Source organism: Leptinotarsa decemlineata, unplaced genomic scaffold, assembly GCF_025532065.1.
Source record: "Leptinotarsa decemlineata unplaced genomic scaffold, Ldec_3_MD MMD2_P_RNA_scaffold_2, whole genome shotgun sequence".
In the NCBI taxonomy this organism is placed as follows: Eukaryota; Metazoa; Arthropoda; class Insecta; order Coleoptera; family Chrysomelidae; genus Leptinotarsa; species Leptinotarsa decemlineata.
Window position 1 is genome coordinate 21,842,281 of NW_027412529.1, and position 25,154 is coordinate 21,867,434.

The 25,154-nt window shown below is 36.4% G+C and overlaps 2 protein-coding genes across 3 annotated transcripts; one reads left to right on the forward strand and one right to left on the reverse strand.

Annotated features, from left to right (window-relative positions):
• Positions 1-709: 709 nt before the first annotated feature.
• LOC111515689 (uncharacterized) lies at positions 710-12,541 on the reverse strand. The gene is made up of 2 exons (XM_023171897.2): positions 12,350-12,541; positions 710-1,258 (listed from the first exon to the last, which is right to left on the reverse strand). The coding sequence occupies exons 1-2, from the start codon at positions 12,492-12,494 to the stop codon at positions 960-962; spliced, it is 444 nt and encodes a 147-aa protein (XP_023027665.2). The 5' UTR covers positions 12,495-12,541; the 3' UTR covers positions 710-959.
• Positions 12,542-17,964: 5,423 nt separating this feature from the next.
• LOC111515690 (uncharacterized) lies at positions 17,965-24,795 on the forward strand. 2 transcript variants are annotated; one of them, XM_074185544.1, is made up of 2 exons: positions 17,965-18,152; positions 24,244-24,795. In XM_074185544.1, the coding sequence occupies exons 1-2, from the start codon at positions 18,035-18,037 to the stop codon at positions 24,486-24,488; spliced, it is 363 nt and encodes a 120-aa protein (XP_074041645.1). In that variant the 5' UTR covers positions 17,965-18,034; the 3' UTR covers positions 24,489-24,795. The 2 variants fall into 2 exon arrangements, with proteins under 2 accessions (XP_074041645.1, XP_023027666.2); XM_023171898.2 differs by lacking the exon at positions 17,965-18,152 and adding an exon at positions 21,506-21,758.
• Positions 24,796-25,154: the final 359 nt, after the last annotated feature.

Below are 25,154 nucleotides of genomic sequence, written 5' to 3' on the forward strand. Positions count from 1 at the left end.
AGACTACGGCTCTACCGAACTCTAAAGCACCCTGATTCGGTCCCCAACCGGGCAGGCACAAAGTATATGCTCTGTTAATGAGGTAGTTGGATAGTCACCTGACGATGCCTTAGATTCAGCTGTGCAGGGCTTTTTCGCCTCTGGTTTTGGTGAATTTATTATTTGAGCGCTAACGTTCGCTAATCTGTGCATGGGGGGTTTGTTCCCCCACCCGAGACAGATTCTGCGTACGCCGCTCAAGAATTTGGTGCAAGGCGGTTTTATAAGGTACCCCGCTCTTGAGGAGACGCCTCAGTCGTTTCCTGACTGCCCCACTAATCCTTTCCTTTAAGGTTCAGTTGTTGGTTCAGGAGTTGGGGAGTTGAGGAGCTCTCGCTCCTTATTTTCCCAATTGATGGAAATTTGTAATTGAAGAAGTGTAGTGTCACTATTATCAAAGTTTTTTTTGCATTTCTTTGGTTTAAGTAATTTCGGTTATTAAATCGATGTGGCTTGACCAGAAAAATATATTCCTAACATATCTCGTATGAAGATGCCTGGAGAAAATATGCTTCTTGATGCCCGGTGTTGGTCCTCTCACAACTTACTTTGGTTGCTCTTCACATTCACGATAATCCTGGCTAGGACAGAGCGCTCAAATGAAATCAAAACCGTTAATGGCAAAAAATATATTACTTGTTCATTAAAGAAGAAAGTAATACATAGCAAAATATTCATTTCACATGCAGTTCAAACAATTATTCTGAACAAATGTCTTTGAATTGTAACTTTGAAATGTAATATCATGTAAATCGGATAGGAAGGATTTTCATTCGAAACGGGTAACGACATGATAAAGGAGAATTAAATATATCATTTCACTGTGCCTAATACTATGGATTTATGAAGTCAGGTTCTCAATAAATGTATGAATTAATTCATTCTCTTAGGCTTGTTCATCTTCAAATCTGCATGATTACCTAATTGACTTGGATATTTGAATATGCTCCACCTCCATTGATGGGATCAAGATAGATCTTATGTTCTTTATGATACTCATCTTTATGAAACATATTATGAAAACCTTTAGTAGCATGTCCTTTTTTGTGTTCGGCTTTTTCTCCGAATTTAGCTCTCTTATGACCTTTTTTTCCTTCATCTTTTTTTCTGTATTGACTTGATTCATCAAACATTTTATCGTCGTTGTCTTCTGTTTTTGTTTCATCATGATATGGACTTATGGTTGAAACAACAGACGCTTGATTTTTCAACTTGTATCCTGAAAGAACAAGAGTCATTGAAAGAAGTTTATATCAATTCCATGATTCACTTATATTTTCATACGTGTTCAACATGTTTTCAATACATCGAATACTAAACATAAATAATTAATTTGCCATTATTTTCATTGAAACGAACAACCAAGGGTATTGTGGAAAGTTTTTGAAATAGTTTCTTCTCAATAATGAAAAAAATCAAAATACTATATCAATATTTCAAACAGTATATGCAAGTGATATTTCGTTTTTAAGAGATATGAGTTGTGCTCTACATAATACATAATTTAATCAATGTGTACAGATAGGTTAGGTTAGGTCCAAAGTGAGTGGGTCTATTCGACCCTTCACCGAAACCCGCAAGGGTTTCACATAATAAACCCAGCTTCTTAACGAAGTCGATTAGTTTGTATAGTAAGTGGTCTTCCAGGTCAGATGGTAAGAGTACGGCTCTGCCGAACTCTGCTGTTTCATCTTTTTCCAAATAGAGGCGACACACACTGTCTTTCGACAGTTCGAGTATCTGTATATTATGATTCAAATGACAGTGACCTCTAAAAACGCCTGTTAGACATCGTAGTTTATCACGACTGTAGTCTAACAACTGTTTGGTATCAAGCTTCGAAGGGTGAATAACTCTTCTTGCCATCCAAGTGGTCAATATTTGTTTGGCAAAGCCTAAAGCGATGTCAATGACAGGTTCTGGTCCGATGAAGCTGCCTGCAGCACCCTCCTTGGCAAAGGAGTCAGCAGCCTCATTGCCTTCCAGGCCAGTATGGCCAGGAATACAGACCAGAGACAATCTGTTAAGTCTTCCTATCGAGAAAAGTCATTTTTGGCAATTTGCTACCAATATAGACATTGCTCGGTAGAAGCCAAGAGCTTCCAACACCGCTTGACTGTCTGAGAAACTTTTTATTGACTTGTGTATGAGATTGGATTCTTCTAATCTCTCCGCATACAATTCAAGAGCGTACATTTACGCTTGAAATACAGTCGCATAGGTTCCTAGACAGTTTGATATCTCTGTCCTGGGTCTGCGACTAAAAACACCTGCACCACTGATGGCACCACTAATGGCCGAACAAGCCTATATCTGTAAGCCAGAGAGCTTCGCCTGGGCCATTTTCTGTAAAACCTTCGGCCACCAGGGAATTGCACCATAAGTGGTCATCGGTCTGACAATCATCACATGAATCCGATGAATTTTTTGGGTCCTAAACCCCAAGTTTAACCACAAATCCTTCGACTGTCCACAGGGATAGTATGGCTTTGTGTAAAACTTTTTCCAAGTGAGCGTTCCAGGTGAGTTTTATATCAAGGACAATGCCAAAATATTTTACCTCCGTTCTAACTGGAATAACCTCACCATTGAGGAAAAGTGGCGTTAGATCGTCCAATTTTCTCCTCCTGGTGAAGGGATTATCACAGTTTTGTTGGGGTTGATACACATCTTCTCCCTCAGGCACTAACTATGAACAACGTCCGTTGTGCTTTGGAGGATATTACAAACTACCCTTTCCGACGTGGACCTTGCCAAGATGACAAGGATCACCTGCATAAGCTTGAAGATCTGTAGATGTGTAGAGATAAGAAAATTACTGATATCGTTACAAGAAATTTCCAAATTTTTAAATTAGGACTTCAGATAATCAATCAACAGAAAAAAAAATCCCAAAAAATGACTGGGTCATTACCCGAAGACGATTGTGGATACTAACAATCGAAACGTCATTTGTTGTTAATACATTTCAATTTTCTGCTCGTGTTAATAGTTAAATTTTTGATTTTTGCTTGTATTTCATTTCATTGTAATTTAAGTTGGTTTGCTCAATATAATTGTTATTTTTCAGCTAATGTTTTTAATTTTTTATAGATTCTTTCTGGAAATTCAAATTAATTTATATCATATCAGACAATGAAAGTCCAAACTACTGAAATGCACCACGAAACATTGTCAACCACCTTCAAACAAGTATCTCTTCAGTTACAGCTTTGCAGCTTTGTCAATAAGTTATGATTCTCTTTGGACAGCAGAGCATATTGTTATAATTTCAATTCGTCTATAATATCAGTCATTCCCAAAGTGGTCCAGATGGACACGAGAGACTCGAAGGGCGTCTGGCGTGACCAAAAAAATTGGGGTTCACAATTCGTAAACGGGGATCTACAAAAATTCATCTGGTTTCGATAGTTAAGAACTAAAATGTTGACTTGACTTCACCTATCAATGTAGGAAGATATTTCAAGAGGCTCAGTGACTGTTACACGTTAAAACTTGCAAATTCCATAATCAGTACAACGTGTCGTTTTGGTGTCATTACAAACTTTTGAACAAAAAAAGGTCCTTTTTGAATACCGCAGAATAAGGAGATAGAATATCGCAGAACGGGGATATTTGCAGTTAATCCTAACAAAATTAAAGCCATAAATATATAAATATATATATATATATATATATATATATATATATATATATATATATATATATATATATATATATATATATATATATATGTTAACTCGAATATGATGAGCTGTTTTTTCGGGTTTCGCTCCGTGTTCTGTGTATTTTCTCCCCATAAGGATTATTTTCACAACGTTTCGGCAAAGTCTCATTTGCCATCTTCTGGTGATGTCTGGTTTTTTCAACTAGACTAGTTGAAAAAACCAGACATCACCAGAAGATGGCAAATGAGACTTTGCCGAAACGTTGTGAAAATAATCCTTATGGGGAGAAAATACACAGAACACGGAGCGAAACCCGAAAAAACAGCATATATATATATATATATATATATATATATATATATATATTGATAATTTGCTGTCAATCCATCAACAAGTTCATCCCTTCCATTAAAATTATGACTATTTTATGATTTTCATTGTAGTGTAAGTAGAAGTAACAGTAACACAAGAAAATATTTTTTTTTATATTTTCACCACAAAGATTGGTGAAAATTGACTTTAATTCACTTAACTTTTTTTGACATCCATTACAGTACAATCAATAATATAATTAACCAATCAATTCTCACTTTTCATTCAAAAACTGTTGATTCGTGGTTGGAACGCAGCCGCACGGCAAATTCCCATAGTTTGATCTAATCTTCACTTTTTTTCGAGTTTTGGGAATATGGTAGAAATGTAGCTGCAGGGGGTCTACCGGAAATAGCAAATTTTCGAAAGTGGTCTATGATGACAAAAAGTTGTTTGATATCATCACAGTTAGGTACTCCATCTTTTGTTCGATTACGAAGAAACATGAAAGGTGTCAAGGGAGTTAGGTCATTCGGATAGTGAGCTAGGTAAGAGAGGTAGGTAGGTAGGTCTGAAGTGAGTGGGTCTATTCGACCCTCCACCGCAACCCATAAGGGTTTATTGTGGCTCACACCTATTCACACTCGGCCAAATAAACCCAGCATCATAACGAAGCCGATTAGTTTGTATGGTGAGTGGTCTTTACGGATCTGCCGAACTCAAAGAACCTGATTCGGTCCCCAGCGGGGCAGACACTGTCTTCCGACAGTCCAAGTTTCTGCATGTGATGATTCAAATGACAGTGACCTGTAAGAAGGCATGTTAGACATCGTAGTTCCTCCCTACTTTAGTCCAACAACTGTTTGGAATCAAGCTTCGAAGGGTGAATAAACGCCTTGGAGTGAGCCATTCCAGGAAGGTTCTGCCAGAAGTCCATAACTCTTCTTGCCATCCAGGTGTTTGGCAAAGCCCAAAGCGATGCCAATGACAGGTTCTGATCCAATGAAGCCGCTTGCAGCACCCTTCTTTGTAAGATAGTCAGCAGCTTCATTGCCTTCCAGGCCAGTATGGCCAGGAATCCAGACCAGAGACAATCTGTTTAGTCTTCCTATCGAGGAGAGTCTTTTTTGGCAGTTTGCTACCAATTTGGACGTTGCTCGGTGGGAGCCAAGAGCTTCCAACGCCGCTTGACTGTCCAAGAATATTTTTATTGACTTGTGAGTGAGGTTGGATTTGTCCAATCTCTCCGCACACAATTCAATAGCATACATTTCCGCTTGAAATACAGTCGCATAAGTGTTCCTAGGCAGGTAGATAACTCTGTCCTGGGTCTGCGACTGAAAACACCTGCACCAGAACCGGAAGGTGTTTTTGATCCATCTGTGAACCAACAAGTATCTGCTCTTAATATTTCCTTATCCCGTAGGATACAGTCCTCTCTACTCGGAAATAGTACTTTATAAGGCAGTTCGTAGTTGACAGTAGGAGGCATAAAGTCAGAGGTTATTTCCAGAATGCTGTGACTTCCAATGTCAACCAACAGTCTGTTGCACTCTGCATTGAATTGATTTGTGCAATGGGCAATGTGCACAAGTCTGTATGCAGTCCATCTAGCCTTTCTTTCCAGAAACATGTGGAGAGGAGGTAGATCTAGAAGGATCTCTATGGCCGCTGACGGTGTGGTACTGATGGAACCACTGATAGCCAGACAAGCCTGTCTCTGTAAGCCAGAGAGCTTCGCTTGGGCCGTTTTTTGGTAAAGCCTTCGGCCACCAAGCAATTGCACCATGCGTGATCATTGGTCTGACAATCATCACATAAATCCAATGGATTTGTATGGGATCTAGACCCCAAGTTTTATCACAAATCCTTCGACATGTCCATAGAGACAGTCTGGCTTTGTGTAATACTTTTTCCGAGTGAGCGTTCCAGCTCTTTTATCAAGGACAATGCCAATATATTTAACCTCCGTTCCAAATGGAATGACCACACCATTGAGGAAAAGTGGCGTCAGATCGTCCAATTTCCTTCTCTTGACAGACATCTGCTCCCTCAGGCACCAACTGTGAACAACGCCCAACGCGCTTTGGAGGATATTACAAGCTACCCTTCCCGACGTGGACCTTGCCAGATCAACTTTTTTTCTGTCGAGGGCATCAAGCAGACTATCCACCAGAAACGACCACAGAAGGGGAGATAGTACCCCACCTTGAGGGCAGCCCCTGGTGACCCTGAACCTGATAGCCTCGCCTTGAAGAGTCGTAGTTGCAGTTCTGTTTACTAGCATGGCGTAGATCCAGCCAGTTATGGTCGATTCTATACCCTTTCTAGCCAGAGACAATCCTATAGATTTAGGTAGTGCATTGTCAAATGCTCCTTCAATATCAAGAAATACAGCAACCGAATCTCCTTGTTGCTGAATCTGTCGATTTGCCGGTTTGATATGTCCTGATATGTCCGTCCAGTAACGTCTCAAGTCCTTTCAGCAGGAAGGATGTAAGGCTGATGGGTCGTACCGATTTGGGGTGTGGGTCTCTCCGGCCCTCTTTAGGTATATATACCACCCTTGCTGCCAACCAACTGGGTGGTATATAGTTCCACGCCAGACTAGCTCTATACAATTCGTGAGAATAGGTGAAATTATTTCTAGTCCGTTTTGAAGAAGAACTGGAAATATACCATCCTCTCCGGGAGATTTGAAGGTAAGTGAGGAATCTTGGATTGACTATTTCCTCACAATTACAATTTATAGTCAACAGGTATTTATAGCTCAGAGAAAAATGATAATTCATTATCGAATAATTTATTATTGAGAATTTTATTCAGATGTAGAAAAGAAAAATTTTTAGTCCATTCTAGAAAAGTACTGCAATGACAAATGCATATATGAAAACATGAAATAGAATTCATAAATATATCTGAAAAATTGAAGTTATATTTCAACTGAAATTCTATATTTGTTTATTCATAATGAAACGAAAGAAATACCAGGTTTTCAAGATCCTGTTTTTCAAGTCAAGGAATTGAAATTTTAACCTGAACCATATTTGGCATCCAATTGGTATCCAAATCCATAGATCAATTGAAAATCATTTAAAGAAGAAAGTAATACAAATCATGAAATTATGAAACAACAAAAACTAATTGGCGCACCGGGGCGACTTCATTAATTCCAGTGGCGCATTTGCTTTCTCAGCTGCATGAAATCACGGAAAAACCTGCAGCACCACATCATTTAAAGATCTCGATCTGCCAATGTCCTCTCTTTAATAAAACAAAATGTAGGGTGTCTCCAGAGGCTCCAATAAATTCAAGACATCGCCAGAACACTTAGTGACACGACTATTGTCAAACTTATTATTAAACAAAAAACTAAAATTACAAAGAGATAATATACAAGCAACAACCAAAAAAAAAATTAAATAAAAAATGGAAGTCCGAACTGATGAAATACACTACAATGGAAGTCCGAACTGATGAAATACACCAAAATGGAAGTCCGAAATGATGAAATACACTCAATGGATGTCTGAACTGATGAAATACACCACAATGGAAGTCCGAATGGATGAAATACACCACGAAACATTGTCAACCACCTTCAAATCAAACCAGTCCGTTTCGTCTTCGATCAATGCGTAATAATGACCAGATTCAACGCCAGAACCACAGTGAACAATGACTGCATGAAGATGATAGTGGTCTAATAGGTTGAAGTATTTATCTATTTCGAACCTTCGTAAGAGTTTGGTGCTTATGTCAGCGGTTTAGTCATGTTTGATGATCATCAGTGTTATTATTAGATTGACTGGTGCCTCAGATATACTTGTTTTCTTATAATAATCAGTTAGTTTGGCGCATGTTTGGCAATACAGTTGATCATCACCCCTTGAAAGTTCCATTTTCAGATGATTTAACAATAAGATTTGCACAGATTGGTTATCGATCATATTAGATAACTCACTATTATGTCCATTTATACATTTATAACCTGCCTAAAGACGGACATCTACTGATGATTCCAACTTGGTTAGTGAAACACGCGGCGAGATACATAATTCTGGCTGTGATGTGAAAAAAGTTTTTTCAATAAGTACGTGTTAAAGTTGTCGATTGATAAATAATATTACTAAAAACAATAGTTTTCAATACACAGTATTGAAAGGACACAACAGTGTAGATGAGATGCAGTATCATCTCCATTTGTTATGCTGCCGACAGTGCAACTCACTAGGGGGCAATGCGATGCCTGTGGCACATAGCCATGACAGCCTGAACAGAAGTGAAGGGCTAAGTGTCACGTGAGCATAACATAGTCAAAACTTTCAATTTAGTGATTTTTATTTAGTTTTATTTCAAATGATCATATGTGTTCTCTTTTAAATAATTGTACCTTATCTAATGATTCTTAAATCTTTAGCTGGGCGCTTGGGGAGAAGTTGTTACCAGAAGCGGAAGAATTGTCAAGTCACTTGAGAAAAAATTGATTAAGACTAGATGAGAGATGAATTCAATTCAATAATATTCATTGTTCTAAAATTAGTTTCTGATTTATTACCATGTAAACGAAAAAATGTAAGTTTGCTATTATAGCTGCCGAATAAAAATCCTTCAAAAAAGATATAACGTCAAAGTGATTTTTTCAAAATCTTTTTTATCTAAAGAAATTCAACAGGTTGTATTGACTCCATCTATTTGAATGTGGTTTTCGATAATGTACTCAGGTGGTACCAGAAGTACCCGGTCTGACCTAGGCATGGCGGTAGTTGTTTGGAAAATATCACTATATTAGAAATTGCACAATCTATAAAACAATCTATAAAGCATATGTTTCAAGTTTGAAGACGCTGCGTTGTTCAGTATTTGTTTGGCAGTCATCAATAGCGAACCTTTTCGATGAATTTATGAAAATGAAAAAATTTGTCATGTGAAATTATTGCAACGTTTGAGTGAAGAAATCAAACAAGAATGGTAGCATTTGGCAAAGAAAAAGGTTTTGTTTAATCAAGACAATGCACCAGCTCACACATCCATTATCGCAATGACCAAAATTAACGAATTAAACTTTAAATTGCTACCTCTCGCACCGTATTCGCCAGATTTAGCCCCCTCGGCTTATTTTCTGTCCCCAAACTAAAAAAATGGCTCAGTGGTCAAAGATTTTCCAACGATGAAGAAGTGATGTCGGCATTTAATGGCTATTTTGAGGAGCAAGACAGTTCTTATTATAAAAACGGTATACAACTCATTGAACGTCGCTGGGAAAAGTATATAATGCTGCAAGGAAATTACGGTGAAAAATAAATACTTTTTTTCCAAACATTGTTGTGTTTTATTTGTTGGGTTGGGTACTTCTGGGACCACCCTCGTATTGTGATAATATCCATGATGATAACCATACAATTCTCACAATAAATTTTATTCAAAACGCGTTCCGCTACACGGTAGCTTCATCAGTTACTGAACCAGGTAGTGTTATTAATTTTTAACAAGTAACGGGTCAGAGACGTCAAACATTTGTTGAAAAAAACTATGAAGATATTGTTCATTTCATTGTTTGTGAACTTTTGAGACTTTGTTCAAAATTGAGTTTTTACTAGTTAACAAATATTTTTCCCAGACGAGCCACGTTTGAAGTCAGTCGAAACCCAGGCATAGTGCTGTTTGGATCGGATATTTACTGTACAGACATGAAGTAATACCCCGAAATCAGTCTGTGATTCACACGATTGATTTCTGCCTGGTCCTATCAGATGGAAGAGAAACATCTCCAAGACTATTCCTTCTGAGGTAACTTGCATAAATGTCTGTTGAATATAATTTAATGTTCATCGTGGTATTACACAAGGAAATATGTTTTTTCAGCAGACATCTATGAGATTCTACTGTGCGAGAGCGTTGGAAGAGGTAAATGTTTGTAAATTTCATTTTGAAATATTAAGTCAGACGAAGATTTCATACATGCAGTCGAGATACGTTTGAGGTCAATGGAGTCTCATGCATACCGCTGGTTGGATTGGAGAGACGAAATGGTCTACATGGAATCTACTTGATTGATTCCAGCAAGATCATGCTGCTGGATATTCATCGTCAGGGAAGTGATTATTTTCCGGCAGGTTTTTACCATATTCCACCAGGAATAAAGGTTGCAGGAGGTGAATATATCCAATTTTCATTTTTCATTGTAGGTATTTATTTACTCAACGATTTAGTTAGTATAATTCTTCCATATAGTCACCAGACGGACAGTCGTCCGGGTTGAACCGCGTCTGTAGTTTTCATCTTTTTGACGTTTCGGCTTGTGCTTTGAAACCATTTTGAAGAACAACTTGAATCTCCCTGACCCCCCAAGTCATTATATTTGTGTGAACACAGTGATTAGACACCGCGGAACCAAAAGGAGGATAACGCCTGAAACTCCTAGAACTCATAGAGATTGTGATATCTAGATATACGTTTTAGGTAATTGCTTTTTGTATGAACTTCTCTCTCCAATATAAATTTCATTGTGAATACGGAAGTCTGATATTTGACAAACTTAAAATAATGTGCGATTTTTTTAAAAATATCCTGTATCATTGTATCACTGAAGAAATATTCAGTTGGATAGTCCCAAATGACCATATCTGGAGTGTGGGTCTCTCTCACTATCTAGACCAGGGTTTCTCAAAGTGAGGTTCGTGTACGCGATGAAATTTACGTTATGGCGGCGGCTAGACGTACGTGCGATGAACGTGACAGCGCACGTACGCCGTCAACTGGACATGATAAAGTCAAAATACATGAATTGACTGAACGCTGAATATGAATTAAGATTGACGTTGAGTGATATTGCTCTCAGAATTGACTCCATTTATGGGAAAAAGCAAGAGCACTCATCACATCAACGTGTCAACTAAAACTTCCCCTATGACAGCGGACGTTAACGGATCAATTATATTATTTAAGTACCTAATTATGTTATTTTTTGAATACTTTAATGAAACTCGCATGACTATTGTATTTTTTTTAAATAAAATATTTTATTTGTTCTATTAGGTACCTGATGCTGAACATGTGTATCTATTACTATTTTTGTATTATTTTTTAATAGAATGCCTATTAATAGTTAGTATTTTTAAAGGGGGTATCCGTGGTCTTGAAGGTCTATTAGGTGTACGTGGGACAATGAGTTTGAGAAACCCTGATCTGGACTATCTAGGAGTAAGTTAGTCGCCTGCATTTCCGCTCTGGAAATCATTTTCCCATGATTACTCATTATTTCTTTAAATATTTTTTTGTCAACCTGATGCATGTGCCACTCAAGGAAAAGAAAACAGTATAATGTACTGATATAAAAACATAATAGAAAAAAAGTAATATTGCCGCCCAGAGCTCGAGCTAGGGAAGCCTCAGTTGTCTCGCTCCTATACGGGAGCGTTTATCACTCCTAACTATCGCCGGGAGCCATTTTAGTACCTGGCTCCTTGAGTTCTCTACCGTCGACAGAAACGTCAACGATCAAGAATGGGATGGAAGAACCGTTTTCACTGCTCGTGTGGAAACCTCCCTTTTGCATTTTGAAGCGACGTGACTTCCCCTGCTCGAGGTGCAGGAGACGTGAGAACTTTCGTCTCCCGAGACGTGGCGGCAACCGCTCTTCGTCTGAAAGCACCATTGGACTCGTTGCATTTTGGCGCTAAGAGCCTTTCTCTCTCTCTCGGGAGCGAGAGACGTGAAGCTCTCCATGTGAAAGGGCGCTTACAGTACACAACGTCCCCATGCTGAGGAACTCAAATTCGAATAGTCCCACAAGTTGTAAGATTTTTTGTAGATATCTTGGAATCATTTTGAGGATTGAAGCAAATATCAGTGTGTTTTTCAATATGTTGTGGTATTTCGACAACATTTCTTTCATTCGATCATCATATCGTTTGATGAAATGATCATAGAAAATTTGATTATATTCGTGTCGTCAAACCATTAACTGAATTATTCATTTATATATGTAATAATTTCTCTGTGAACTCGTGTGAATCTATGGAGCTGTCGGTCATATAGACTGAATGGGAGTGTATGATAAATATGCAGAATAGGCTAAACAAATGAGAATTACATTGTAATTTGAATATTCAATCAATAGGAACTGATGAAGCGACACCTGTCAATGTTGTTTCTCTTTTCAGGTGAGTTCGTGATTTATTAATGTTAAAGAATGTTTTGGTAGAAGTGTAATAACTGATTTATGTAATAGAATCCTCTCTTTTCAGAGCAACTCAATTTTGGTTATAGTTTTATCGTTCCCAGTGATATCAGAAAATGATTATAAACATATTATATGTATAACATACCAGTTTCATTTCCGAATATTTTTGGATGAACTCCAGATGAAAGATTGCTGCTTGCACTCGTCAAAGATTCAACAGATGCCGAATATTTCAAATAACTAATTAATATCACACTTAGTAATGGATATGGAAGATTGAGGAACGACATTATTTGATGCAGCCTTTGCAATCAAACATTGAAACTTTTCTGTTCCGTTAGAACTTGAGTTAAATGGTGAAAGTTTAGCCTTGTTCAGATATATTGGTACTATATTGGTACATTAAATTGAATAACGTTTCACTTCAACACATTGGTGAGAGAATTCCATTCCACAAAAACCTGAAATTTCACATTGATTGGTTACGAAACGATTACTCTGCAATACTCTCTCCAAATGAATTGTGACTATAATTAATAGTGTGAAATCGTATATTTTTATTACTTTCGATATTCTCTCAAACATGAACTTAGTCAATAAACCACTCAATTAGGAATAAAAATTTGTCATCAAGAAAATCCACAGTTTACCTGTGCAGAAAGTAAAGGAAATGAAAACAGTGTGGAAGTTTTATTTAATATTTTTGAGTATGATATATTCATATTATTTTTCTTGATATATATTCTGCCATTTTGTCATATTATATCTCAATCAGTAGTCTGTTATATACAATTGGTCATTAATTGACGTTGGACACGCCATATTTCCAATTATACAACACCTACGAGTATAAACTGGCCACATTTTTTAAAAGAAATGATTATAACATGAACGATACCTTTATTCAACTGTTACTAGGAGTCTGTTGATAATTTCATATCGACACTAACTTCTATAACCAGCTAGTCTACATATATATCACTTCCACCAGATTGTTCTTTGTTCGACTGCTCGTCCTATTCAAATAAGTTGTTGAAAAAATACTAGTGAGTATTGCTGATAACTATTGTACTGAAAATCCTACGAAATCAAATCGATATGATGATGTTGAATTATGGTGAAAGGTTGAAGAAAACTGAAGAGGGGAATGCATTAAGAAGAAAACTATGATGACAATAATAGAAGATGATACCTACTTTTTATTGAGAAGAAAAGAATACCAGGAAAGTAAGTTTAACGGGAGAAATTTTCAATCAATATTATAAGATTCCTTCTCTACATAGGAATGATAGTTTTACTTGACTCATTCTCGTTAGATGGATTCTACTGGTGATATATCTCATGGTACGCTTTGAGATGATGAGCAAAATCAAAAAAACAATTGAGTCACCCAGTATATTCCTACAATTTGTTAGCATCCGTTATCATATCTCCGATAGAAAGTGTTGGCAGAGCGTATTGGAAACTAATTTAGAAACAGATTCAGAATTACCAGAACAGCTGGACAATCAATTCGAAGAAAATAGCAATATTTCTTCATTTTCATCGAATGAATATGTAATAAATGACCGTCGGGTATAAATTGGCGATCCCTATATACTACTAATGATACATAATGATTATCTTAGTTATACTCGCACCAAAAAAATACACTCCCCTGTATATGGGATCGTTCAGTCGAAAGTATTTAGTTTTTAATTTAGTTTGGTAGCGCGAGAGTTGCTGCCAGCAGATCAGAAAAAGTTTGAAATCCGTCCTGATCACCCGGATTGAGAATTAGTAGCGACTTGGTCAACAGTTAAATTTTTTCACCTTCTAATCTTCGTAGAGCAATGGCTTGGTTATGCCACCAATTATATCCTCAGAGACTGGATTCGGCCACGGCTTAAATGTGTGGTCTTTTAGGGGTTTGAGGGAATGAAATAATATTAGCAGTTTTCACAAACCAACTTTATTGATGAATAAAGTCGGCGGAATGATCGGATTAACAATTATTGATAAAATGAAATAAACCAAAATTACTACTGGAGTTTAACCTATACAAAATGATATTGAAACTATTCTTTTATATGATGATAATAATCATAAATATAGCTACACATCGTTGAGTGAATTGTCAAGATAATACTGGTGAACTATAATTGAATGATGCTGTCTTGTTTCTACAATTCAAATTTCACCTTTTATTCTTCTTGTTTGTTATATAAATCTTTTAATTTTCATTATTGTACTTATATACTTACATACAAACTATGTGATAGAATATTGTGTTTAGTGTACTGAATTTATTATTGTAAAAAATGTAATTATGTGTTGTGTTACCACGTACAAGTTGTTAAAGCTCTCAACAACTTCTGTTGGTTCATTGTAATGTTTATTGTATTTATCGTGTATTGCTTTAGTATGTTTATTTACTATCAATAAACAACATTCATTCATATATGTTTTACTGAACATTATTTAAACTATATGAAAGAAAAAGAAATATATAATAATTATAACCATGTGGAAAATATGAATAAACCACTAAAACAAAATGACAGGATTATTCCTCTGAAAATTAAAATAACTTCACTCAAGACATAGGTATGTCTTGCCTGAATTCTAGATCTGCTATAAAACACCAATACCCTAGGTGCCACCTCATGGTCCGGCGAATAAGTCCGCAGGAGTTCAGGACTAGTCCCCGATATTTCTAACGTCGTGAGCCTGCTACTGATATATAGATGTCACTATAAGCGTTATTTTGATATTTTTGCTGTCTTGAATAAGAGGTATGTAGACTATCTCGGATGCCTCAATTTTATCATGTCGTTAAACCTTTGAACTCATAACATAAATTTCGATATTTATTGTACGTTTAAGTACTTTTTGACTGTTATTCTAAATGGGGTACACATACTGAATACTATATTTTCGACCCTTAATGTCATGATAATGAAATGAATGATGAGGTTGAATGTTTCAAAATATCGAATTTCTTAGCATCAAGTAGTTAATTTCAACGACTTTTTCTTTAAATGACTTGGCCCTGTTGACTTTGAGGTTATTTCTAGAAGCTGATAAAGGTTTCCTTTTTATATGAAAACACATGTGTTTTGGTATTTAAAATTCAACGAAAAATAATATATCCAACTTATTACAAATAAGTTACGTACAAAATTGCCATAAGTCAACCAATTACATTAATTTCAATTCCTAATATATTCAACGTTATTAAAGACTTAGCAAATTAACACAAGAACACTTATTTGATGTACAATGGATATACATTATTATTCAAAAGGATGTCTAGTGGACATCAATTTTTATTCACTGGCACTTTTGGACGTCCAATGAATATCCATTCCAGATATCCATTGGATATTCATCGAATATCCATTGAAAAGTTATCATTTGGAATGTGTTTCTTCTCATTTTTAACAAACAGGGGTTGTTCACCTTTGCAATAATTGACGAAAGAAGTTTCTCTGCAGCTCCACAACCCGCGAAGGGACTCACCGACTGCTTCAGGGAAACGTGGAGCCTTCTCTTTACAGAATAATTATGCAAGGCCATCCGATTCGTGAAAGAAGAAAACGACATATTTGTGAAGAACAAAATCATCGATTCAACGGATTTAGTTCCACATCGAATCGATACACTAGAGGTACCAAGCCCAAGCGTCAACTACCGAGACGATTGCCCTCCGTGAAGCAGGTCGGAGTTTCATCCATCGTTGAGGACATGTTGGAGGAAGGAGTCATCGGACAATCAAGCACCTACTGGTCATCACCTGTGGTGTTGGTGAGCGAGAAAGATAGATCGATGAGATTCTGCGAAGATTACATGTAACCTGATGACGCCACCAGAAAGGACAGTTGCCCTCTCGCCAGAATAGATGACACCTCAAATATCTTGGCTGAATACTGATGGTTTTCAACATAACTATCTATGATAATTATCAATAAATTTTCAGAAACATTTTTTATTTCTCGAGGCGTTTCGGTAACACCGTAGATTATTACAAACTTTTTCTGGATCAGTTGAAACTAACCGGGCTTTGTCAGGCATCGCAGGCAACGAATACTCTGATAAATGCGGCAGACACAGATCATCAACTCCATACAGAAGGGATTCAAAAAACACTTTATTGTAAGAATTCCAATATTGAGCATTGTGACGCCTAAAGATGCTATTGTATTGCGAAAGACGTGTCGCGGTTCTGTAAACTGTCAAGTTTTTTAATATGCGTTACAATGAATTTTCATCAAGTACCGGTGACTTCTATCACTCCTACGGAGTGAACCGTCTGAGTATCCCGACCAAACCAAATTAATTCCAGCTAGTCATGAACTCTATCTGTAGACACCTGCAGACAAAGCCAGGAAACAACTCCACGAAAACATACTCTTGGGTAGGAGTCAGAATAATGATGATATTCCGGAGAGGTGCATTACACCCCCATGCCTTTACCTTTCATGTGGACCTACAATTTTGTAGGTACGCCTGGCAGATATCCGATGGAAAGACAACAACTAACCCAGCTAGTGCGGCGCAGAAAGCTGGAGTAAAACTATCAGGCATACCTGTGCAACGTCTTCCATTTTCAAGATTCATCGCAAGTTACTCCAAATGAGTCAGTAACACCATAAAACAAAGAAATTCCCAAAATCGTTTTGAATGATTGAAAAGTGAAGTTACGTAAGATAGCTGACATTATGAAGATATCAAAAGGGCGTGTTGACTTTGAATTGCATGAGCGTTTGACTACGACAAAGCTTTGTTTAAAGTAGGTGCCGCGCAAGCTCACTGTTGACGAAAAACAAGAACGTCTTGATGATTCTGAGCAGCGTTTGGCCATGTTTTAACATAACGATCCGAAATTTTCGCATCGATATATAACAATGGATGAAACATGGATCCATTACTTCGAAATCAAAATAATCACCATCTGAGTGATGAACAACTGGTAAACCTCGCCCAAAGCACCCAAAAGCACAAAAATCGGCTGAAAAGGTTACGGCTTTGGAATTTTCGAATGTTCGTGGTGTAATATTAATCGATTATCTTGAGAAGAGAGATAATATCAACGGCGTTATTGAACCGTTAGAAGGCCGAAACGACCGCATATGGCAAAGAAAAAAATTCTGTTTCATCAAGACAATGCGCCGTCTCATGAGTCGATCAAAACAATAGCAAAACTACATGAATTGAACTTTGAATGGGAAATATTTCTCAATTTGGGTTTATTAAGCAAATGCAAGTTTGAACAAAATAAAGTTGAGTTCAATTCATGACTTTTTCAAATTCACTTCGAAAAGTATTCAAATTGATGTTTCAAATGTTGGGTTATAATTTTTGAAGGGATTTGTTTCTAATTCACATATTGGCAACAGCGCCTATATCAAGTTGAAATAATTTATACGTACCTATATATTCTCCTTTAAAAAAGGAAAATTATCTTTATGAATCAACAATTAAGGCAAAATATAAATTATAGTTCAATGTTCCACAAGCCACATAACAACAGTTGTTTCGTTATTTATATAGAGGAAGATAGGTTAGGTGCACAAAATGGCATATGTCACAGAATGTCTCGCAACTCGGAACATAAGTAAACAGAAAAGCACGCCTCTGAAATATTATGTCATCTTTGTTCGTCTCATACAGGTAACAGATTCATTGTCCTTTATTAGCTATAACCGATGTTGTCAAATGGTGAAATAGAAACGAATTCCTTTAAATGGTGAATGCATTATTTCATTTCTCTTTTTTAAATATTTAAATAATTTTTTAAAGAAAAAGGTTCAAATGATAAGTTTAAAATGCGTTGTTTTAGAGCTCTTTTATGAAAACAACTCCGTTTTCGTCAGGAGGAACATTCCCCATTGCTCCCATATCCACCGTATTCGCCATATTTGGCCCCCAGCGACTATTGGCTGTTCGCAGACAAAAAATTTCCACCGGTAAGAAATTTTGTTCGAATGAAGAGATTATTGTTGGAACTAAAGCATATTTTGAGGCAAAAGATAAATTATTCTAGAAAAGTGGTATTGAAATGTTAGAGCGGCTCTGAAATGATTGTGTGACTCTTGATGGAGATAAGGTTGATGAATGAAGCCGATTTTCTTAGGCCCGGGACTTTTTACCTATGTGTTTACCTCTGCAATGCATGAAACTGATTTTAAGTCTCCTGTTGAAAATATTCGTTCAAATTCGAGACAAGTTGTTGTGCCTGGTACGGTTATTTGTTTCAAAGATAAATGTCAATAACCGTTGATGGCGAATTGCTTTTACGAAATTCACTAGAAAGTAACCGCTTCATATTACTAAATAAATTATCGTGAAAAAGCATTTTATTTTATGTAATGTTATAATACAAATATTCCAGGCGAAACATTTGACAGTGTCAATCCCAATTTGAGGTTTCAATTTTTGATTACGATATTAAATCCACTAACTGTGGAATATGAAATGCCCACAGTTTAGTAGTAGCTTTTCAATAAACAACATGCAACAATGTGAACTGTCATCAATTCTCAGTGCGTATAACTGTATTACGGGTTTGAAGGCCGTCGATTTATGGAATTTTTCCCCGACATTTCGCGGGCACCAGTGTGGCTAGCTTCTTCAGAGATACATCCTGAGTAATCTTCGATGACTGAATATTACGGCTCCGTAAGGCATATGAATGTTGACCCAGGTAGTTTGGTGTGCTAATACCTATATCTGGATTAGGTAAATTGCGTAAAGCCTGTTCATAGCTTCTTCTTTTCTGTTGAAATCACCCGCATGTTTGTGGATCTCTTATAGTCTTCCGTACCAGTCGTCTATGGTAGCCTTTACAGAATGCGTGGTCTGCTACAGTTAATTTGTCCGTTCGGCCTAGTCTATAGTTTCTATCATGCTCCTTCAACCTTACATCCATGGATATATCGGTGGTTCCGATGTTCACCTTCCCACAAGTGGCGGTATGTGATATACCCCTGCTGCTGATAGTCTTCAATCTTTAGTCGACTTGAGAAATTATTTTATCTTCTTGGTGGGTTTGAAAATCGTATTAATGTTGTGTTTTCTCAAAAAATCCCCAATTATGTCTGTAACCCTAGGGATATATGACATATATATGCACGTGAAACAATCTGAGCCTTCTCCCCGTTTTGAGCCGTGGAACTCTTCAGTTTCATGACAATGTTGATCTCGGGTACACTGTATCCATTCGATCCCAAGTTCACCTGAAGTCGTTCCAGTTCTTACTCGAGATGCTCTGCTTCACATACTCCTCGAGCCCGTTCAGTTAGAGTGGATATTACTCCTCTATTCTGATTAGGATGGTGCTCTGATAGTACGTGCAGGTTTTTTGTACACTTTGTGGGTTAGTCTAGCATCACATCTTTCGATTAGTACATCTAGGAATGCTATCCGTTGGTTCTGTTCAGTCTCCTTGGTGAATTTGGTGCTGAGATGTTGTGCGTTCAAGTGGTCTAGAAAAAAGGTTTAGAGCGTCCCTCCCATGTTTCCACATATCGAAGGTGTCATCCACGTAACGTAGCCGCAAGGTCAGTTTTAATTCAGAAGTGTCGATTGCTTTCTTTTCAAAATGTTCTATGATGTAGTTGACTATCACTGAGCTATGTGGAATTCCCATCGTCACGCCATCTCGTTGCTCACAGAAGGTACCCATTAGATGAAACCTTCGACACCTGGGAACATGAAAGGGACGTTCCAAACTCTTTTCTAGACCACTTGAACGCTCAAGACACCACCATTGAGTTCACCATGGAGAATGAGCAGGGCCAACGGATAGCATTCCAAGATGCCCTAATCGAACGATGTAGTGCAGACTAACTCACAAAGTGTACCAAAAACCCACGCACTTGGATAGATACCTGCACGTACTCCCAAACCACCATCCTGATCAGAAAAGAGGAGTAATCACCACTCTAACTGAATGGGCTCGAGGAATATGTGAACAAGAGCATCTCGAGAAATAACTGGAACGTCCTCAAGTGAACTTGAGATCGAATGGATACAGTGTACCCGAGATGAACATGGCCTCAAACCAGGAAGGAGGCTCAGATGGTTGCACTCGCATATCTACCATATTATATCCCTAAGGTCACAGACAGATTTGGAAAACACTTGGAGAAAAACAACATTGAAACGAGTTTCAAACACACCAAGATACAACAAAGTCTTAGGTCGGCTAAAGACAAGAGAGACCCACTCTGAGCAGCAGTATATCGCATATCGTGCTCTTGTGGAAAGGTATACATTGGAAACATCGAAAGATCCATGGGAATAAGGCTGGAGGAGCATGAAAGGAGCTGCAGACTAGGCCGAACGGTCAAGTCGGCTATCGCAGAACACGCACTCAGTGAAGGAAGTCACTGGATTTGAAAACACGAACTCACTTTGTCTAACCAGGGATACCATAGCCGACTGGTACGGGAAGCAATAGAGATCTACAAACACGCGAATAATTTCAACTGAAAAGAAGAAGCTGTGAACCTCAACTGGATATGGAATCCAATTCTAAGAAGTTCAATGATATTGAACAGCATGACGGCAGATAGAAAAAGGTTGACTAATGTTACTGATAATCTACCTAACCATTTACAGCTATCAGCACACCAAACTACCTGAGTCAAAATGCATACGCTTTACGCAGCTGTAATATCCAGTGATCGGAGAAAAACTCAGGATGTATAAACCTTTGAAGAAATTCCAAAAATCTATGGCCGCGAAAGCCCTAACCATTTTGTAAAAGTCATCAATTGATATCAAAATATGGGAAATTGCTGGCGATCCATTTTTCAAAGTACCATCTGCTTGCAGATGCAAACAGGGGTTCTCTCTGATTAAACACCTACCTTGACTGTTTTTTTTGCACTCGAAGAAAAATGAGATGCTATATAAATGTGTGTGTTTCATCGCGTATTTAAATGATGACGCATTTGTATTCCTTCATCAACTCAACTGTATCGATATGTTGTTTAACCAGAAATAAAAATTGAATTCGAAGAAAAAAGTGACAATTTTCAAATTGACTTGAATCGATTGCGAAAAGATATGAACTTTCTTCAAATTATGTAAGAGTTCAAACTTCCGATGTACAACAATCGATATTCGAATTCGTTCCTAATCAGCGAATCTTTTGTCGACTGAAATCAACTTTTTCACAAATATGGATACATTGTTTTGTTTTTATTCGACTGTCAATTGTGATATTTCTCGATTACATGATCAAAAATTACATCATATCAGCGATTATCAAACCTTAACCGCAACATTAAATTAAGTTCACTCTCAGTGAAAGACAATGAAAATCACAGAGGGGAGCAAAGTAAACACTATAACTCTGTTAGCATCAGTTCTTGAAGAAATTCAACGTTGAATGTTCACAACTGCCACAATGTTGAGTTCAATAGTATATTTAGCATCATGTCTGATAATCCCCTCTGAAGAATTAGTGGCAAATAATCAAGGTATTAATGTTTTCATGGGGAGTACTGCAAGGCAAACGAGAAATGCGGTCATTCCAGATAACATTGAGGATCTATTGAAGCCAGGTTAGTTACGTTAATATAAACCATACAGAAATTTCTTTAAAAAAGTAGACTTTCTTTGGTTTCCAACAGTTGATTGAAACTCAAAGGCTCCATTGACTTTTTTGAGTTTGATTTCAATGCTTATATATGTCCCCGAGAAGATTTGATACCACAAACTGGTATGTAGTGAAATACCTAGCTGAAGGGTTATTTTATATTAATTCTCCATACGGTTTTGCATAGAGACGTAGGTCGAGAAAACAGTTTCACTTTCGACGTGTGAAAAAAGTACTTCACTCAGCTTCATGGAGCATCATTAGAAGAAATAATTAATTCTTAATAATGTTTGTAGTTTAATATTGGATTTGACAGATGTGCTCACAATGTGATTTGAAAAATATTATTCAAATCCTCAAAGCGTTTTGTGTTGATTTTTCTCCAAAGTTGTCATTATTAACACCTAATCTTACATACACCAAACGATTCTCGAAAGAAACCTCACTTCCAGTCATTTTCCTTCTATTTTCAATTAATCATTTTTTCTATTACCCTCTTTAAATTCTGTATAAGCAAAAAATTTCAGAAAACTCCTGTTAACCAACTTTTCTGTTTGCTCATGACAGATATCTGCAATCATACTTCTAGTCACAATTCATTTTTACCAAAACCAATTTCACATCATCATCATTTTTGTCACACTCTGTTTCATCGCATAATTAATATATCTCTGTATATACCAAAAATCAAGAGTCTCCGATACATTTTTTCCCACTTTTCGTTCGATGTCAATGAGCCGCTTAGATCTTTAATAGACCACGAAATGCAATTTTATAAGTATTTATTTGTTAACGTTCGACAAATATATGCCATCCAGATTCATTAAAATAACATTGAATGGAAATATAATATATAAATATCATGACTTTGCACTGGAAAATACAGACTACCAATTAGAAGCATTATCAAGTTGTGAAGAGAAACTATGAACATTAATTTTTTTATATCTTGTATTTAATCTTATACAGCGTGACTCACGGTCGATAGTAGGTTAGACGTTTCTGGAAAACGCAAAACATGATTTTTCTGAAAATTTCACCTCTCATATTTCCTTACCTGTTCTAGCGATCTAAAATATTTTCATCATTGCAGCGTTGCCACTTCCATCAAAAAGTCCTAGCAACTTAATTTTTTTAAATGGAACACCCCGTATATTAATACATTTTTGGAATTGCTCTGGTATTTTAATGCTTTTTTGTTGATAATATCCTATACCTATCTCTATCTGTTTTCGAGATAAAAAATAAATTGTGCTAAATATGGTCCAAAACATAGCCTTAATTGAAATTAAGTACATCAGTACTCTCAATTCATGAAAAGTTGATATTTTGATGATAGTTTGGCCAAACTCTAAATATTCAAATAACATCAAGAAATCGACTCCATATCATACAGGGCGTGCTAAAATTACTATTATTTCCATTGTGCATAAAAGTAGGCAAAAGTTCATTTTATCAAATGAAACCCCCTGTATTATTCTCGGTAAATTGAAAGATGGTGAAAAATGCTTCAAGATGATATATCATGTCCCTATACCTAAATCGTCAAGTTTCCTTAATAAAGCCGTTTATGTGGAAAAATAGTTATTTATTATACACGGACAGTGTGATCAAATCATTGCCAGAACTTGTAGAAAATTCAACCAAATGTATCCTGAATTAACACCAATGAACGAGAGGAAGTTTGTAAGATTACAAAATAATTTCCTTAACTATGGCTCCATGTTAAAAGCGCCTTCAACATTACCGAAACCTGTTACTTCAAATGTTTTGTCAAAATCTCTCAACGCGAGAAATGAGATTGGCCCAACTTTGTACGCATGTTATTAGATGGAACCACTTTTTATTGTATATGATTTTTCACGCTTTGTATGTTGAAGTAATATTCATTTTCCTTTGTGTTACTTTGCAAAATTCTTTCGGAATCCTCAACCAGTTTAGGCTTCAAAAGATTTGTATAAATGGATAATATGTTGTTCTTGTTCGTCTGCTGAAGAGTAATAGATCTGGTGAATATTGGCTACTGATAACAGGATTATTTTGGTAGTCTAATAGCACTATTCCTTTTTCAACATTCCCAACATGATATATTCATTTCCAATAAATTGATATGGTATTCCATGGTCCTCATCCTCCATAAAATTCATTTGTGAAATATCTAGTTTGAAACTCAAAAAGGTTGGAATTTAATCTTTTTTCCATTGGATGCTATGGCCAATGTAGAAAATATGAAAATTCACCTAGTCACTATAAGGAGTTGAAGAATATTGGTTATTTGAATAGAAAACAGATGTTCAAATTAGACCAAAATATTCAATTGGACAATCCAAATAATATAAATACTCTATGTACAAACATTCAACTGAATATTGTATTCTCAATTATAGGCTTAATATGTTCCAAATTGTAGTGTCTGTTTAATTCTTTCTCCGATAATACATAATTTTCAGGCGTGAAGAAAGCTTTCATTCACACTCATGGTGACAATGTAGATGATGACGGACATATTCTGGGATTTTCCAAGAAGATGAACTCAGAAGGAGACGACGGATACAAACATTTCGACAGTTTCCACAAAAAAAATAATAACAAATATGGTTTCGAAATATTTTCCAAATTTGGTAGGAAAGAGACAGCAAATATTGATACGACAGATGGAGATCAGGAAAATAAAGAAGAAGATTCGGGAAAATGAGGTTATGCAAAATTCCAAATGCGCCATATAACAGGTTCATATTCGCATTGGTTTTTTATTTAGATGAAATTGTTGACAATCGTTTTTTCTGTGATTTTCTATTGTTGCCTTTCCATTTTCATCAAACGAATGAAAACTCAATTGATTATTCGAATTGAAAAACGAAATCTAACATTTTTTGAGTTGATTTGTTTCTGGTACTGTTAAGTTTGAAAGAACTTAATAACATAATAACATAAATGTCCTTGTTATTTCCAATAATTTTGTATATCTGATATATATTACATCTTTGTTCAATAAAATAGTCAGTAGTATTTGGTGCATATTATTTCAAAAGATTCATAACAAAACATTTCACTTGGGTTTTTCAGCACAGACTATAATTTTTTTGACATGTAGCTGGAAAATGCACTCCAGATTGCAACTCTTAGTAAGTATTCTATCAGTTCTCGCGAATATCTAGAAAATGCATTTTAGGGAGAACAGGCAAATTTTCATGAATTGAAAAATGGAATACTTCGAGAGAGATTGAATCTTGTGAATCATATGATAATTGAATAGTATTGAAGAAATCAAAATTCGACGATTGAATAACAAATGTACCAACATTTTCAAGAGTGATTAGCAACCAAGAACTCATATCAACCAAGAACTCATATCAACCAA

Coding starts and splice junctions, on each gene's coding strand:
- LOC111515689 (XM_023171897.2), bottom strand. CDS start 12,494: ATGTCGTTCCTCAATCTTCCATATCCATTACTAAGTGTGATATTAATT. Junction 1,259..12,349: donor AATATTCGGAAATGAAACTG/GTATGTTATACA, acceptor TTGTTCTTTCAG/GATACAAGTTGAAAAATCAA.
- LOC111515690 (XM_023171898.2), top strand. CDS start 21,584: ATGTTCACAACTGCCACAATGTTGAGTTCAATAGTATATTTAGCATCA. Junction 21,759..24,243: donor TGAGGATCTATTGAAGCCAG/GTTAGTTACGTT, acceptor CATAATTTTCAG/GCGTGAAGAAAGCTTTCATT.